Below are 16,163 nucleotides of genomic sequence, written 5' to 3'. Positions count from 1 at the left end.
AAAAAAAAGAAATCTAAAAAAACGAAGGAAAAAAACCATGTGAATCTAACTATTAAGTTTAAAGAAACTAAAACACAATAGAATGATGAAATGAATGAAAGATTTGTTTAAACTTCGAATAGCAACAGCAGCAGCAACAAGAATTGCAAATAAATCCAAAATTTAAGCGGAAAATGTAATACAAAATGCAAACATATAGCAATTTTAAAGTACTTTATAAAACAAATATACATGCATACATACATACATAAATGAATACATATATATATATATATATAACTAATAAGCAGATTATATATATATACACTTGAGATAATTGCGGGTCGATTCGATTTGAAAGCGAATGAGAAACAAAGAATAAAAATAGTTAAACGAAGCAGCAGCAGCTACAGAGAGAGACAGGTTAGAGCAAAAGATTAGAGAAGAATTAAGTTTACACCCACACATACACCTTGAAAATACACACAAATACATACAAAACCAGCCGAGATGATGATACTTAAATCCAACATGGGTACACTTAGTAGCAGCGGCAACAATTACATTTTACCTCTAGCACCTAAAAGCATGCAAAAAAAAAATATTAAGTTTGCTATGCATTCATCTAAATATCGTTACAACTGATATATCTACATAGATACATATGTTTGTACTATATTGTTGATGAGGTTTGTTTATCGGAACCGATCACATGGAAATGTTGACCTAGACATAACGATTTGAAATCTATTATTTGAAGTGATTAACAAGAAAGAAACAAACATTGGCAAATATTTGTACATTTTTCGAAACCACGCTAAAAGGAAGCAATGGAAAATCCAGAAAACTCATTTCAAAGATGATAACGAAAACCAACTCAATCCTGAAATGTTTGGATGACACATTTTCCAACTGTGTTTGATCTCTTGTTGATTGGCAATCAATATTAAGACCCGCAAGTAAGAGGGATAGAAAGTTTGGCCATGCCAATTTTAGCTTCTGGTATTATGTTTTTAGTTGTTCCTCAATTGCCTTTTGTAATCGAGAGAGAGACTGGTAGTGCCCATGCGTAGCCAGAAAACAAAGAACAAGATGAACAAAATATTATTATATACAATATAAACCATAACACAAAGAAAAGAAGAAAAAAAAACAAAAATTAAATATATATATACATATTTAAATTTAAGCGTTCGTAACACACTCTCTACATAAAAAAAAAAAAACAAAGAATTCAAACAACCAAAGCAAAGAAAAAAACCAAAAAAAAAAGTTTACAAAAGTTTATGCATTTCAAATTCCAAAATAAAATAATACAAAAATTAAATCAACAATACTACAAAACTAAAAAAAAAATATATTCTTTTAAATCCAATGAATTTTATGCCGAATAAAACCCATTTAAGCTATATAAATATATAGTAAATAAAATGAAGATGTATACTTTTTTTCTCCAACTACAAAAAAAAAAAAAAATAATTAAAAAAAAGTCAACAAAAAAGCGCTAAAAAACACACACACACACACAAAAAGGGAATTAAAGAAATATAATATATATACCGAAAAATCAAACAATACTTTTATACTATATACACACATACACATGCATACATATGTATATGTAAAAAAATATGTATGTATATGTTATTATTCCACCTAAGCTCTTTTCCGCTCAGCTCTACTCTTCTCGCTTTCTTTTCAATAGACTATCTCTCTCTCTCTCTCTGTCTTTCGCTCTCATCTCCCCTACTCAAACACACATGCATACATTTTCTAATGGTAAATTTTCTACTACAAGCAAACAAATATTAATAATTAATAAACATATTAAAAAACCAAAAGAAAAAGCCAATAAAACAAGAAAAAAACTTGTTACGTGGCAAAGCAAAACACAAAAAAAAAACAAAAACAAAACAAACTTTTCCCAATAACAATTCTAATTGTTTTTGGTTTTTGATTAATTTGTTGTTGTTGTCCACCTGATGTACAATCAAATCTTTCTATTTTATTTTTCTAACCTTTTATAATTTATATTAATAGTTGAATTTAGTTAGGTTGCCTGTTTTTTTTCCTCTTAAACATAGCAAAAATATTTATGAAAAATAAAACCCTTTCCCTTCCCATAAGAAAACAAATGGTATTAGAAAGCTGCATCGATTTTTCTATAGTCTTCCAGGTCAACGACTAAAATCATCTGGGGTATATCTTTTTGTCCGTTGGATCCGAAAGCAAAACATAGTTGAATATCTTTATTACATTTTTCCTAATCTGACATTTCTAAATTATATAGCGTTCCGATTTGCATAGACGAATCTATGACTGTGAAATGGGGGAACTTTGTCCTTTAAAGTATGCAATACGCTGAAAAAGTTTCATTTTTGCCACAAAATAATAATAATAATAATTTAAACATGTCTACAAGCAATGATTGCTTAGAGGATTTTTTTGGGTAACCACAGAATATTAAAAATTATTATTCTCTATATGTTTCAAATATTGAATTTTCGGACTGCTTATTTCATACTTTCCGCGGCGAATTTCCACCTTTACATCAGCCTATGGATTTGGGTAAACAACTTGTCTATGAAAAAAAAACATATCTTGATAGTAAATCAATTCATTTATTGGCATATTCGAGTTAACATCCTATAAGTCGAAACTCCGATCCAATTTCTATATATTTGCATTAGTCCGTTCTGTCTGAGCCCGGCAAATATTTTTCTTTGGAAGGCTACAAAATATCTTTTATGTCCTGTAAGGTCATAGAAAAACTTCGATGAGAAGAACATAAGAAACAAAGCGAATGATAAACATTTTCTATATACCTATATATGTATGTATTTATAATGTATAATATATACATATGTGCATATATATATGTATATATACATATATGTATTTGTATAGTTTTTACCTTAATTGTTTTGATACATGTATTTTTCAACATCTACTTCCTGCCCTCGAATGCTTTAAAAATAATAAATAATATTAACAAAACTTTACACAAAATAAAAATTATATATATACATAATACATACATATATGCATACATATATATGTATGTATACATACAAATTTGTGTATACATCATATATATATATATATCTGTATAAAAGAAGAAAAATCCCAAATAAATTAAAAATTACAACAAAAAACTACCAAAAATTTATATACTTATATTAAAACGGACAAAAAGTAAATATAATATTTAAAAGGCAAAATAACAAGTTAATAAATTATAATGAAAACGAGACACACACACTACAAACAAAGAAAACATCACACACATCTAGATAAATCTCTTAAAAATTTTCAATTTTATTATTAAACCGAAAACAAATAAAAATAATAAATTAACAAATTTAAACAGTGAAAGCATTATTATTACATATAAATTTATAAAAAAAAGAATGCAAAGAAAAGAAAGATAAAAACAACAAAACAAAAGACGAAAGGCATTGCAAAACAAGAAACAACAACAAATATTGTACATGCAAAATTATTAATTTACAAAAACCAAAAAGTTGATAAAAGAAAAGAAAAGAAGAAGCAAAGGCAAGGAAGAAATGCCGCAGCAGACAAAGGCGTTTTAACATTAAGTGAAAACAAACAAAAATGATTATTAATGTTATTAACATAATTAATATTAACAAGAAAAAAAACAGAAACCATAAACAAAACACAATACAAACAAAAAAAAACAACATAAAAAAATATACAAGTACCTATCCTGAGAATAAAATGAGCGCACGTTTATTATTTCCTCTAACAAACACGTTTTCAGTGGGGGGATGACTCCTTTTCTGTATGTATTATGGGGTACGGGGGAATTGGGGGGACACCAAGTAAGAAAAGACAAAGTTTAAATATTTCCACCGTTACGGCGACCGCCACTATTTTTTATCCGACCCACTATTTTTTTTCAGACTCCCCCTATTATTTTTTTAGTTTGCAAATGTTAGATAACAGCTGTTAATTAACAACAATTGTCGGACCTAGTTGGCAGCACCGAATGTTAGCGGGGTTCGCTAACTTTTTTCAACTGGTTCGTTATTTACAAACTTATTCGATAAATAATGTTGAAAACTCTAATAAAGATCCCCCACACACAGCTTCTTATTAGTTTGACCATAAAATAACCTCGACAATTACCCAAGTTTTATCAAAAGCTGCAAACTTCTTTTAAAGATTTTTGCAGCCACATACAAGTTAGCTGTGATTATTGATAGTGTTATTTCTTACTGGATTTGAAAATTACTAAAAATTCTCAAAAACTTCTAACTTTGCAAATCTGTAATTGTGCCAAATTTTAACAGATATTTAATAGAGATTTCTCATTTTAATGCTTTTTAAAGTTCATTTTTAATTAAAACGTATAAAATCACACTAATTATCAAGGTTTCTTTTCAAATGCCAATGAACAAGAGACCTTAATTTAACGAATTCTTAAGAAACAAAACATCTTTTGCGAATCGTTATTGAACATTCATGTTCTCATTTTTACATTGGTGATCTTCTAATTCGCATTATGACCCCGAAAACTTCAGCACTCCTTCATGGTCGTAGCAATAAAAAATAATATAATGTTCACATCAAGGGGGCATTATGGGGGGTTAACATAATCATATTAAAAACAATTTTTTTCTCCATAGTCGTTGCCTTTTAACTCCTCAAAATCAAATGCGGTGATCACAGCAGTTAATACAACTCAGCTGTAGTTGAAATTTACAAAATAGAACTATTTGTAACTTTAAGGACTATCGATGAAAAATAATAAGGGATCAAATAAACCGCCTCTGTCTTCTTCCTATTTTGTTGTTTAGTTGCAAACTCTTTGGATGTTATTGATATTCAATTGAGTCTAATTAGTCTTATTTAATTTAATTTCTGGTATCAGTGAGATAAATTTTAAACTAAGCTCATTCTCAAATCGAATCAGCATAGAGGTTCTGGGAGAAAAGGTCTTAAACAATTACTATAAGATAAAGTAAGATAAATGTTTTGTAGTTATTTTTGGCTTTACGTGTTCGTTGAAATACACAAAATCTAGTTTAAATTCCCCAAATGCGATTCATCTTGATTGGCTTCAAATACAAATGCTAAAACTGTCTGATCAGCCTCGTTTACTACTTGGCTTAGACGAGAATAAATTGCCACTTAAAGTGAACTATATCATATGAAGGGAAACACTTTCTCGCAAGGATAACATTTTCTATGGTGGCAAATCTCTTAGGCTCTTGCCAATTTTTTGTATTACGTGTAATGAAACACACAAATAACAATACAATTAAAAACTTAATTGAGGCAAAACATAAGAATCGCTCTATCTTTGTATAGAAAGCCAGAGACCTTCGCAACTGGTAAAGAATTAATTTTCGTGGCACACAACAGAAAAAAAAAAAGAAAATAAAATCAAATGTGTTGAACTCAAAACATTTTGTTTCACTTGAACATATCTCATTCTAATTCATGCCGGTTTATCCTTTTGAATATGCAACAATAACAACACACACAATTTTCCGTTTTTACTTTGTTGTTGTTGGGGGAATCCTCCTTTTCATCAACATTTTCTTTTACTGTGATTTAATATAATTTCTCTTTTTCAATTTTTTTTTTATAATATAAAAAAAAGGTTGGCGCAAAGAAATTTAGTTGCGCGAGCCACGTCCAAAACCGCCACGGAATTCCACTTCACCAGTACCGGGTCCGACATCACCCTTCTTGTCGACGCCGCTGCCACCGGGAGCACGTCTGTAGGCCGAACGGTCCTCACCGGTCTTAGAGGCATCGCCAAGACCTCGTGGGCCACCAGCAGCTGGGCGTGGACGCACTGTCTCCGAGCGGGCGGGACGCTTCAGTGTGGAGGGCACAATCTCGGGTGGCAGATGCAAGTAGCTACGGAGCTCCTCGATACCCTCGTTGGTCAGATACCAGTAGTAATGTCTCCATGCGAACTGCTCCTTGACGAGACCGCGAGAATGCAGGGACTGCAGAGCCTTGATGACATGCAGATTGGGAATTGTCTCCAGCTCGGGGTGCTTCTGGGCATGGAAATCCTTTTTGGCCACAATGACGCCCTCTTTGAAGAGGTACTCATAAATGGCGACACGATGAGCCTTTGGCATGAACATGCTGCACAAAACAGAACAGAAAAAAAAAGTGTTAGTTTAGGTTTAACTCAATATTCAACTTATTTCAATAGGTTCGTTGTTGTTGTTTTTATAAATGTCTTTTCCATTTCCATCGTAAACAAAAAAAACAAGCACTAAACACAATTAAAAACAGTTGCAGCAATTGATTTCGATCATATTGCAGACGTATTTTAGTTTCTACATAAGCGGATTTCGGCTTATTTTAAAGATTAGTTTTTATATTTTTCACGTACTTTGCGTCTTCTATGGGGCAGAGACCGGAAAGAAAGGAAAAGGTAATCGACAGCTCACCAGGGTTGCCAAACCCAACGATACCAACTAACTGAGTGGCATCACTACAGAGTTGATTTTTGGGCTGCCACCTTGTGAAATATATCGATACTTATCGCCCAGGCATTCTTCTTCTTCGTGAAGTAACTGTGAATGTAGGCGCCAAATCATTTCAAATTTAAATCAATTTTTTTTAGTTGATATCAAATATAAATTTAACAGCATAAAGAAATAACAAATAAAAGGAGCGCTATTAAGTTTGAATATTAGAAAAACACTTTATCATAATATATGTAATTATGAAATACCGTAATCTATTTACGCAACCTTGGAGCCTGCTTTGAACTACTTCCTTATTATTGCTTTTCAGGGTGATCGACCTGTACTATATGTAATGTAGAGTATCTTATCTGGACAATACGACAGTACTCTGGTTATCGTACAAATTGGCCAACCTCATTAGTTTATGGACCCTTCTGTTTTTTCTTATGCCAGCAATTAAGAAAATATTTGAACATCGAGTAGGTCACTACTTAAAAAACTATTAGATACAATTACAACAAGCTTGATAAGATGCTAATTCTATACAATAGAGCTTCCAAGGGCATCAAGGTTAGAATTATTCAATTATATTTAATACCTCTGATTTTAGCAAAATGCAAAAATAATATATAAATCAGAGGATTGATAAATTAACAATCACTATATAATAACATCTACATACATTTCTATTTAAGAGTCTACGTACATAATTAAGGAAAATTTATAACGATATAATGTATTACAAGGCGTCATCTTATTGGTACCCTTTAACCCGATTGATTAGATGGCTGACTAGACTGAATTCATAAATTTGTATTTAAAACCCTTATAGCTAAAATGTGCTATTCACTAAAATCTTTATTAATCAAGTAGGTAGGAGAGCATGACAATGTTTTTACTCGAATGATAACAAACGAAATTGAAATTGTTTGCTCTTGGAACATTATTAATAGAGTGTTTATAGATAATCTTTATAAAGAGAGGCATCATTTACAACTCTTCGGGCTGATTTCTTAAATAAAAATATGAATTTTTACATTTTTCATCCTTGCGTTGATCTTCAAAATTGTGATTGAAGGACTCATAAGTGTTTGAAAATTAATTTGGGCAGCCAACAATATTATACTTTATTATTAATGGCTACTCAATTCGGAAGAGAATTGTCTACTGATTCATGTGCTTCTCTTCGGGGTTTACTTATACCAAAATTATCATTCTGCAGCGTCATAATAGCCAAGTATCAGCCACGGGTACAATAATTATTGATACTATAAGCCAATCTATAATGAAAACCGCTACGTAATTATAGTGTATAAATAAAACCCTGGAGGACGTCGAATCTATTACTTAATTACCAAAGGTCGAGAAACATGGTCAGTACTAGAGTATTTTTAATAGCCACGCTATTGCTAAGCGTTGGCACAACAGTGTGGAGCACCAGTCAAAATGATGACTATTTGGAGATGGACCTGTCGGAGTACCAGAGCCTTACTCGACTAAGACATTTGTCGGTGGAGTTCCTTGACTTTTACCAAAACATAACGCTAAAGGATCTGTTGCCAGGCGAAAGTCCTAGAATACCCACCCAAGAAGATCTCGAATGCTTATCGGACCTCACCCTCCTAACTCAAGGAGTGAGCACAGCCAGCTTGTGGGCAATAAGAAGTAAGTTTCTCTAAGTCAACTCCAGTGGATCGAACAGTATAAAGTTCCTTTTTCTTTCAGTGTTTGATTCGTGGGGTTCAATTCCCTCAGGAATTTTAAAGGGAAACTTGAAGGATTTGGGTAACTATGACGAATGTTTGGCGATTGACCACTCAGTCGTCTCCGGTCACAGTGTGAGGGGAAAATACTGTTTTGCTAAGATACCCTTTGGCAAAATTTCTGGAGTGCCAAGCATTCTTAATGTGAACACCGCTGTCTGTTTTCCCTCCACTTGTTCGGGCACTCACATGGACACAATGATTCGACAATTGTTCAAGCAACTACTAAATCTAGAGATCAGTGCAGACTTGGAGCTGGTCAATGACGCCTCATGCAAAACAGCCGATAAAGAACCCTACGACGGGGTCACCATTTTCACCATGTAAGTTTCAAGAATCCATTAAATTATGGCTTATTAGGTAATAATTGATCACTTTTCTGTAGTGTCCTTTTGTCTATATTGGCGTCCTTGATGGTCTTGGCCACCCTATACGACTATTTTATTTGTGAAGATCAGAGTAAGTACTTCGTGTTTTCAGTTCTTATTTTCACCCTTAATTATTATTAACCCTTTTGGTTCTTTTTATAGAGAAACTTCCTCCCATTGTGAAAGCCTTTTCGGCACGGGCTAATTCCCATATTTTATTCCGCATCGTGGACAACAAATCGAATCCCAATATTGATTGTCTTAATGGAATGCGTTGCATATCTCTGATTCGGGTTATTTTTGGTCATGATTATCTTATAACTTCTGCTTTACCCAAAATCAATAAGTTGGATGCCGTTGAGGTAGTTATTGAATTAGTTTACGTGTTTGCAATAACCAAAACATAATCTTTTCTTATAATTAGTGGTACAGCAAGCCCTATTCCATGCTCCTGAGAGAGGGCGTATTTTGCGTTGGCACATTCTTCTTTCTAAGTGGCTTTTTGGTAGTCCTCGTTGGACTACGATATGTGGAAAAGTAAGTTTTCTTTTTACATTGTTGATGATATGGCTTAATGGGAGATTCTCTTCATTTTGCAGAACTAAAGGCAAGCTAAACGTACCAATGATGTATTTGCATCGTTATGTTCGACTTACACCAGTCTTGGCAATTGGCATTCTCATTTACATGAAGATACTACCCCTTCTCGGCGATGGGCCCCTCTATGGCTCTGTGGTAATGGATGACTATAGCCTTTGTAAGGACAATTGGTTCTGGACTCTACGCTACGTGCAGAACTATGCTGCAAAAGATATGGTAAGTGATCAATTGAAACAATGATTTCCAAGGGTTTAGTAAATTTACTATCTCTCATTGCAGTGCATATCCCATACCTGGTATTTGGCCGCGGACATGCAGATGTATATTATTGCGCCATTCCTGATATTGGCCCTCTACAAATGGGGCAAAAAGGGAGCCGCCGCCATCTTTCTGTTAATGCTGCTGCTGGCTTCGTGTCTATTCAGTATGGTTGTGATCAAGAAGTATTCCATGTAAGAATAGTACATATATATGTAGTTTATGAAATGAAATTGGTCATTCAGCGGTGGTGGGAGCGGTAGAATATTGAAAACCCTTTTAAGGGGTCATTTTGGGGGAAAATGTTTCCTTTTTTTCAGTTGAAAACTATTTACCGGTTCTTTAATGTTGTTTTACAGGATAACCGGAGGTGAACATTCCATGCGAAAGATTTATTTTAGTACTCACACACGCACATCACCTTATCTGATTGGCATACTCTTTGGCTATTTTATGCATGTGAATCGTGGCCGGAACTTTCAATTAGGGCGCTCTGCCGTCTGTTAGGTTGGATTATCAGTTTGTCCTTGTTCTTCACCTGTATATTTTCTACATATGATCCTGAACTATCCGTGCCCATATTGAATGAGGCTTTCTTTTTGACCTTTGCACGTATGGCCTGGTCTTTGGGTCTCTGCTGGTTGGTCTTCGCCTGTATGCAAGGATATGGTGGATTGGCCAATAGTTTTCTTTCATCGCCTTTATGGCAGCCACTGGCAAAGCTCTCCTATTGCGCCTACATCTATCACATGGTCATTGAAACTCTTAATGGAGGCATTACAAGGACCAGCACCTACTTCAGTAACTACCAAGTGGTAAGTGAATCAACATAACCCAGATCGCATCGTGTACTTACTATTGCTATTTTTTTAGATGCTTCGTTTCTGGGGAGACTTCGGCTTTGTCGTCATCCTGGCATATTTCATGTACATCCTAATCGAAGCTCCCTTTGGTAATCTCGAGAGCCTTCTGTTGCCAACGCGAAAGCCAAGTCCGGCTGTTGCCCCTGTGACTAAGGTGCCAGCTACCATTGAATCAACTTCCGAATCGGCGACTCCTTCGCCCAATAAATCTGCCCTGACTGATGAGAACTTAAACTTTAAAAGAAGAGTTGGAACTTAATAAATAAAATTATTGACATAGACTTCAAATTGAAATTTAATTATTGCGGTTATTGGCACTATTGATATTTTCGTTTACCAACACTGAATAAGATATGAACAATCGATTATCGATGACCAGAGATTGGGAGGGAAAAGTGTTTAAATATATTTATTTTGGATTATTATCCAAAACAAAACTTTATTTATAGTGAAATTTTACATATAATTTTTACCTTTTTTTAAAAAAGCAATTATTAAATTTTATTACATAATTATAAATTATTCATAACCATTACGAAAGTTTTTATTAAGTAATCGAAAATCAATGAAATAAATTAGGAAAATTAAGGAAAATTGAATATTCAATTGTACATTATAAAGATTTTGGCACTATGCATTTTTTATTTAGTAAATGAGTTTTTATTACAAAAGAAATAAATTTAAAAATTTATATATTTATCTTTGTTTTTACTTTTATATTCGCAAAATCAATAATAATCATATAATTAATCTTTTAATTACATTAAACTTAAAATTGGTATTTACAATATACAGTGAAAGCGCTAGTCGCGGACATCTCCCGCAGCCGGACGAATTTTGCATTCCCAAGATCTGCCTAAGAGAAGGGATTTTGTATAAAAATCTTTAATATATTCATAAAAAACATCTCTCGCAAGCGGATAAAAACCCTTTCAAAAAGAACACAATTCGAAAAACAGGATTTATTGAGGTTTTACCTACTGAAGACTTTTCTGCTGAAGATAATCTACACTATCCACATTTGTAAAATTGAATTTAGTTGCAAAATTTAAATGAAACAACCTTGAATAATGTTTAAATATGGATTGCTTTTACCTAAAGAAGACAATAGCATTGAAATTAACATTACTAGTCGTAGTGACTTGAACTAAGTGGTGCGGAGCATTGCAACAAGTAGAAAGATTACAAGAACTAGCGAGCCTCAATTTCACATGTTACCAAATTTTATACCTTTTGACCAGTCTCTTTGAGTACCTACATCAATAGGCACAAATATTTCCAATTTCTTTGACAGTTCCCGCTAGCGGACGAAAATACTGGAACATAGCCTTCACTTTCGTGTGTACTTTTTGGCTTTGAGCTTAGTTATGATTTTTTGTAGCATTTCTTAGGAAACAAAACTTCCTTATCCTTGTATACAGTTTGCATTCTTAGCTCATATGAGAATGCCAAGTAGTAGACAAAGCAAAGCCAGACATAAAATTTCACCAGGTTTCAGATCTATTTACTTACTAGCCAGAAAACAAGACCGATTAGATTACCGTCTGTCTCTCGGGAATTAATAAATTTTATTATAAGCCCCTATTATGTGGTTTGTAATCAGTAGTCCTGAAGTGAAAATCTCATGTCATCACTGCGAAGCAAATGAATATTCCACTTAATAGATAAGAATTGAAATTGTTAAATGGAATTGTTTGTTATTTTGGAAATTTATCACTTAAAACGAATCAAAAATATTTCAAGTTGAATAATAATTTCTCGAGAATTTTTCTAATTATTATCAGCAAAGGGAATAGTAATGAATAATAACGAATAATAATGATAAGCCAGCCGTTGCTGTGAATAATGATCCCCGATAGTTAACTAACGGGACATCTTAATCTAAAAAAAAGTTGTAAGAGCTGTGAAAACTTGAACTATGCAATCCGAAAACTAATCTCTTCACGTGACAACCGAACAACATGAAAAAAAAGCCAAAAACATGAAATTTGTTAGATTTCTTTTGGTTTTTATATCAAATACCTAACAGATTTACATTTTTTTTTTGTTCATTTTTTTTGCATTAGTATGCACTTTAGGACCAAGTATTTAACAATCACTTAACAGACAACGGGTTTGATTCTGAATCAACTAAGAATTTTTTCAAGCAATATAAAAAATCCATAGCCAAATAATTTCCATTACTTAGCACTTTTTATACCGTGCAGCCATTAAAGAATTGGAAAAAAAATATAGATTTTCTCTTCCAATATTTAAACTGAACCCATGTCGTAATATAACGCGAACTATTTTCATTTCCGATCCTTAATCTCACTTAAATATTAAATATTATTGAGGATTCTGTCTCTAGTCGAGCTCTCTGTCCTGTTTTTAAGGTTTAATTTCATTTTATAAACTCAAGTCGTTCAATTTATTCTTATTAATAAACACTCAAGCATATTTAGTCGACCTGCGCTATGAGTCAGTTTTTAATTCCCAGACAGGCTAGACCAGAAGCGATATCGATTTGCAGCGTCACTCAAGTGAAGTGTTTAAAGGTTATTCTACTACTAATGCTGCTTCTGCTACTACTAGCCACTGGTGTTCCAATCTTTCGCTAATCTATGACCAATTATTGATAGCAACTGTAATTGTGGATGCCATGGAAAAGCGTTAACCGCCACCGTAACCAGTCCAAGTGCTTATCATTATTGTTGTTCTCATGGGCGATTTATATAAATAAGACCCTGGCCATAGTTAAATCATCAATAGCTTACCATAAGGCTGAGAAACATGGTCAGTACTAGAGTATTTTTAATAGCCACGCTATTGCTAAGCGTTGGCACAACAGTGTGGAGCACCAGTCAAAATGAAGACTATTTGGAGATGGACCTGTCGGAGTACCAGAGCCTTACTCGACTAAGACATTTGTCGGTGGAGTTCCTTGACTTTTACCAAAACATAACGCTAAAGGATCTGTTGCCAGGCGAAAGTCCTAGAATACCCACCCAAGAAGATCTCGAATGCTTATCGGACCTCACCCTCCTAACTCAAGGAGTGAGCACAGCCAGCTTGTGGGCAATAAGAAGTAAGTTTCTCTAAGTCAACTCCAGTGGATCGAACAGTATAAAGTTCCTTTTTCTTTCAGTGTTTGATTCGTGGGGTTCAATTCCCTCAGGAATTTTAAAGGGAAACTTGAAGGATTTGGGTAACTATGACGAATGTTTGGCGATTGACCACTCAGTCGTCTCCGGTCACAGTGTGAGGGGAAAATACTGTTTTGCTAAGATACCCTTTGGCAAAATTTCTGGAGTGCCAAGCATTCTTAATGTGAACACCGCTGTCTGTTTTCCCTCCACTTGTTCGGGCACTCACATGGACACAATGATTCGACAATTGTTCAAGCAACTACTAAATCTAGAGATCAGTGCAGACTTGGAGCTGGTCAATGACGCCTCATGCAAAACAGCCGATAAAGAACCCTACGACGGGGTCACCATTTTCACCATGTAAGTTTCAAGAATCCATTAAATTATGGCTTGTTAGGTAATAATTGATCACTTTTCTGTAGTGTCCTTTTGTCTATATTGGCGTTCTTGATGGTCTTGGCCACCCTATACGACTATTTTATTTGTGAAGATCAGAGTAAGTACTTCGTGTTTTCAGTTCTTATTTTCACCCTTAATTAACCCTTTTGGTTCTTTTTATAGAGAAACTTCCTCCCATTGTGAAAGCCTTTTCGGCACGAGCAAACTCCCGTACTTTATTCCGCATTGTGGACAACAAATCGAATCCCAATGTCATTGATTGTCTTCATGGAATGCGTTGTATGTCACTTGTATGGGTAATTTTTGGCCATGATTATATTATCGCTGGAGTTTCGCCAAACATTAATATTGTGGATGCCTATAAGGTAGGCTATAGCATGCTGATTATGATTACAAAAAGTCTGATAACTGAAATTTCATTGATACAGTGGTTCAACTCAGCATTTTTCATGCTCATCAGAGAGGGAGTTTTTTCCGTGGACACATTCTTCTTTTTGAGCGGCCTTTTGGTAGTTCTTCTGGGACTACGCTATGTGGAACGGTGAGTTTTCTTTTTACATTGTTAATTATGTGGCTTAATGGGAGATTCTCTTCATTTTGCAGAACTAAAGGCAAACTAAACGTGCCAATGATGTATTTGCATCGTTATCTTCGACTTACACCAGTCTTGGCTATTGGCATTCTCATTTACATGAAGATACTGCCCCTTCTCGGCGATGGGCCTCTCTTTGGCGGTGTTGCCATGGAAGATTACAGTCTATGCAAGGATAACTGGTTCTGGACTTTGCTGTACGTGCAGAACTATGCCACAAACGACTTGGTAAGTAGACAACTGAACGAAATGAACGGAATTGTGTACTCAGCTTTACCCGCTATCTCTCTTTGAAGTGTATTGCTCATTCCTGGTATCTGGCCGTTGACATGCAGCTGTATATCATTGCACCATTCCTGATATTGGCCCTCTACAAATGGGGCAAGAAGGGAGCTGCTGGCGTCTTTGTGTTAATGCTGCTGCTGGCTTCATGTCTGTTTAGCATGATGGTGATCAAAAAGTATTCCATGTAAGTGCATCATTTTGAAAACATTTTGAGAGGGAAAGTGAAATCAATAATCAACATTTTACAGGGTATCTGGTGGTACCACCTCAATGAAGAAAATATACTTTGGAACTCAAACACGTGCTTCTCCCTATCTTATTGGCGTACTATTTGGCTATTTCCTGCATGTGAATCGTGGCAAAACGTTCAAATTGAATCGCCCCACGGTCTGGTTGGGTTGGATCATCAGTTTGGCCTTGTTCTTCACCTGCATATTTGCCCTCTATGACGTTAGCATCTCAATGCCCATAGTGGATGAAGCTTTCTTTTTGACCCTGGGACGCATGGCCTGGCCCTTGGGTCTCTGCTGGGTGATCTTCGCCTGTATGCAAGGATATGGTGGATTGGCCAATAGTTTCCTTTCATCGCCTTTATGGCAGCCATTGTCGAAGCTCTCCTATTGCGCCTACATCTTCCACATGCTTATTGAAAGTCTTAATGGTGGCATTACAAGGACCAGCACCTACTTTAGTAACTACCAAGTGGTAAGTGAATCAACATAACCGTCATCGCATCGTGTACTTACTAATGCTATTTATTTAGATGCTACGTTTCTGGGGAGACTTTGGCTTTGTCGTCATCCTGGCATATTTCATGTACATCCTGATAGAAGCTCCCTTTGGTAATCTCGAGAGCCTTCTGTTGCCAACGAGAAAGCCAAGTCCGGCTGTTGCCCCTGTGACCAAGGTGCCAGCTACCATTGAATCAACTTCCGAAACGGCGCCTCCTTTGCCCAATAAATCAGCCCTGACTGATGAGAAGGCGTCAGTGACGTTTACTGCAAGCAGCTAATTAGAATCTGATCTATTGGCAAATAGTTTTAATTGATTTTTTTTTATTATTATTATTATTAGTTTTAATATTTATGGACTGGAATTTTCTATCTTAGTAAAATATATAACTATTTATTGCATACATATCTGTATCTTAATATTTGATGAGACAAGTGGGAAATAACTTGCATTTAACGAAGGCAAATCTTGCTCTAATTGTAAGATAAAGAAGATTGTCGCACCGATGCTGGTATAGCCTTTCCTAAAGTTATTTTTTGTATAATTTGGCTATTCTAATTTTTATTTTTATGAAATTTGGTTGACCAATCAAACCAGACCATGATCAACCAAAACACCAGTGCCGGACTAGGCCATCGCGGAAGATTTGAAAAAATATCGATTGAAAAACAACTTGACATATAAAGACTTTTTAGAATTGTTTAATCATATATTTTTCTTTCAGATTGTACA

The 16,163-nt window shown here is 34.6% G+C and overlaps 2 protein-coding genes and 1 pseudogene across 3 annotated transcripts; 2 read left to right on the top strand and 1 right to left on the bottom strand.

Annotated features, from left to right (window-relative positions):
- Positions 1-5,494: 5,494 nt before the first annotated feature.
- LOC6648312 (40S ribosomal protein S10b) lies at positions 5,495-6,448 on the bottom strand. The gene is made up of 2 exons (XM_002070822.4): positions 6,365-6,448; positions 5,495-6,111 (listed from the first exon to the last, which is right to left on the bottom strand). The coding sequence occupies exon 2, from the start codon at positions 6,108-6,110 to the stop codon at positions 5,628-5,630; it is 483 nt and encodes a 160-aa protein (XP_002070858.1). The 5' UTR covers position 6,111; positions 6,365-6,448; the 3' UTR covers positions 5,495-5,627.
- A 1,365-nt stretch (positions 6,449-7,813) lies between these two features.
- LOC26529694 lies at positions 7,814-10,554 on the top strand (annotated as a pseudogene).
- Positions 10,555-13,064: 2,510 nt separating this feature from the next.
- Positions 13,065-15,811, top strand: LOC6648311 (nose resistant to fluoxetine protein 6). 2 transcript variants are annotated; one of them, XM_002070821.4, is made up of 9 exons: positions 13,065-13,362; positions 13,423-13,783; positions 13,846-13,919; positions 13,985-14,187; positions 14,251-14,363; positions 14,426-14,642; positions 14,711-14,883; positions 14,948-15,404; positions 15,463-15,811. In XM_002070821.4, exons 1-9 carry the CDS (start codon positions 13,068-13,070, stop codon positions 15,709-15,711), a joined length of 2,142 nt encoding a protein of 713 aa, XP_002070857.4. In that variant the 5' UTR covers positions 13,065-13,067; the 3' UTR covers positions 15,712-15,811. The 2 variants fall into 2 exon arrangements, with proteins under 2 accessions (XP_002070857.4, XP_023035094.2); XM_023179326.2 differs by having other exon boundaries at positions 13,985-14,363.
- The last annotated feature ends 352 nt before the right edge of the window (positions 15,812-16,163 follow it).

Source organism: Drosophila willistoni, unplaced genomic scaffold (genome assembly GCF_018902025.1).
Source record: "Drosophila willistoni isolate 14030-0811.24 unplaced genomic scaffold, UCI_dwil_1.1 Seg143.1, whole genome shotgun sequence".
Classification (NCBI taxonomy): Eukaryota; Metazoa; Arthropoda; class Insecta; order Diptera; family Drosophilidae; genus Drosophila; species Drosophila willistoni.
Note: the sequence above shows the minus strand (reverse complement) of the source record. Positions and strands in the feature narration are given on the sequence as shown.

What these genes read in the sequence shown, in the direction of transcription:
- LOC6648311 (XM_023179326.2), top strand. Translation starts at nt 13,068, where the DNA reads ATGGTCAGTACTAGAGTATTTTTAATAGCCACGCTATTGCTAAGCGTT. An exon ending in TTTTATTTGTGAAGATCAGA is followed by an intron (nt 13,920 to 13,984) that starts GTAAGTACTTCG and finishes TTCTTTTTATAG; the next exon opens with AGAAACTTCCTCCCATTGTG. An exon ending in GGACTACGCTATGTGGAACG is followed by an intron (nt 14,364 to 14,425) that starts GTGAGTTTTCTT and finishes TTCATTTTGCAG; the next exon opens with AACTAAAGGCAAACTAAACG.
- LOC6648312 (XM_002070822.4), bottom strand. Translation starts at nt 6,110, where the DNA reads ATGTTCATGCCAAAGGCTCATCGTGTCGCCATTTATGAGTACCTCTTC.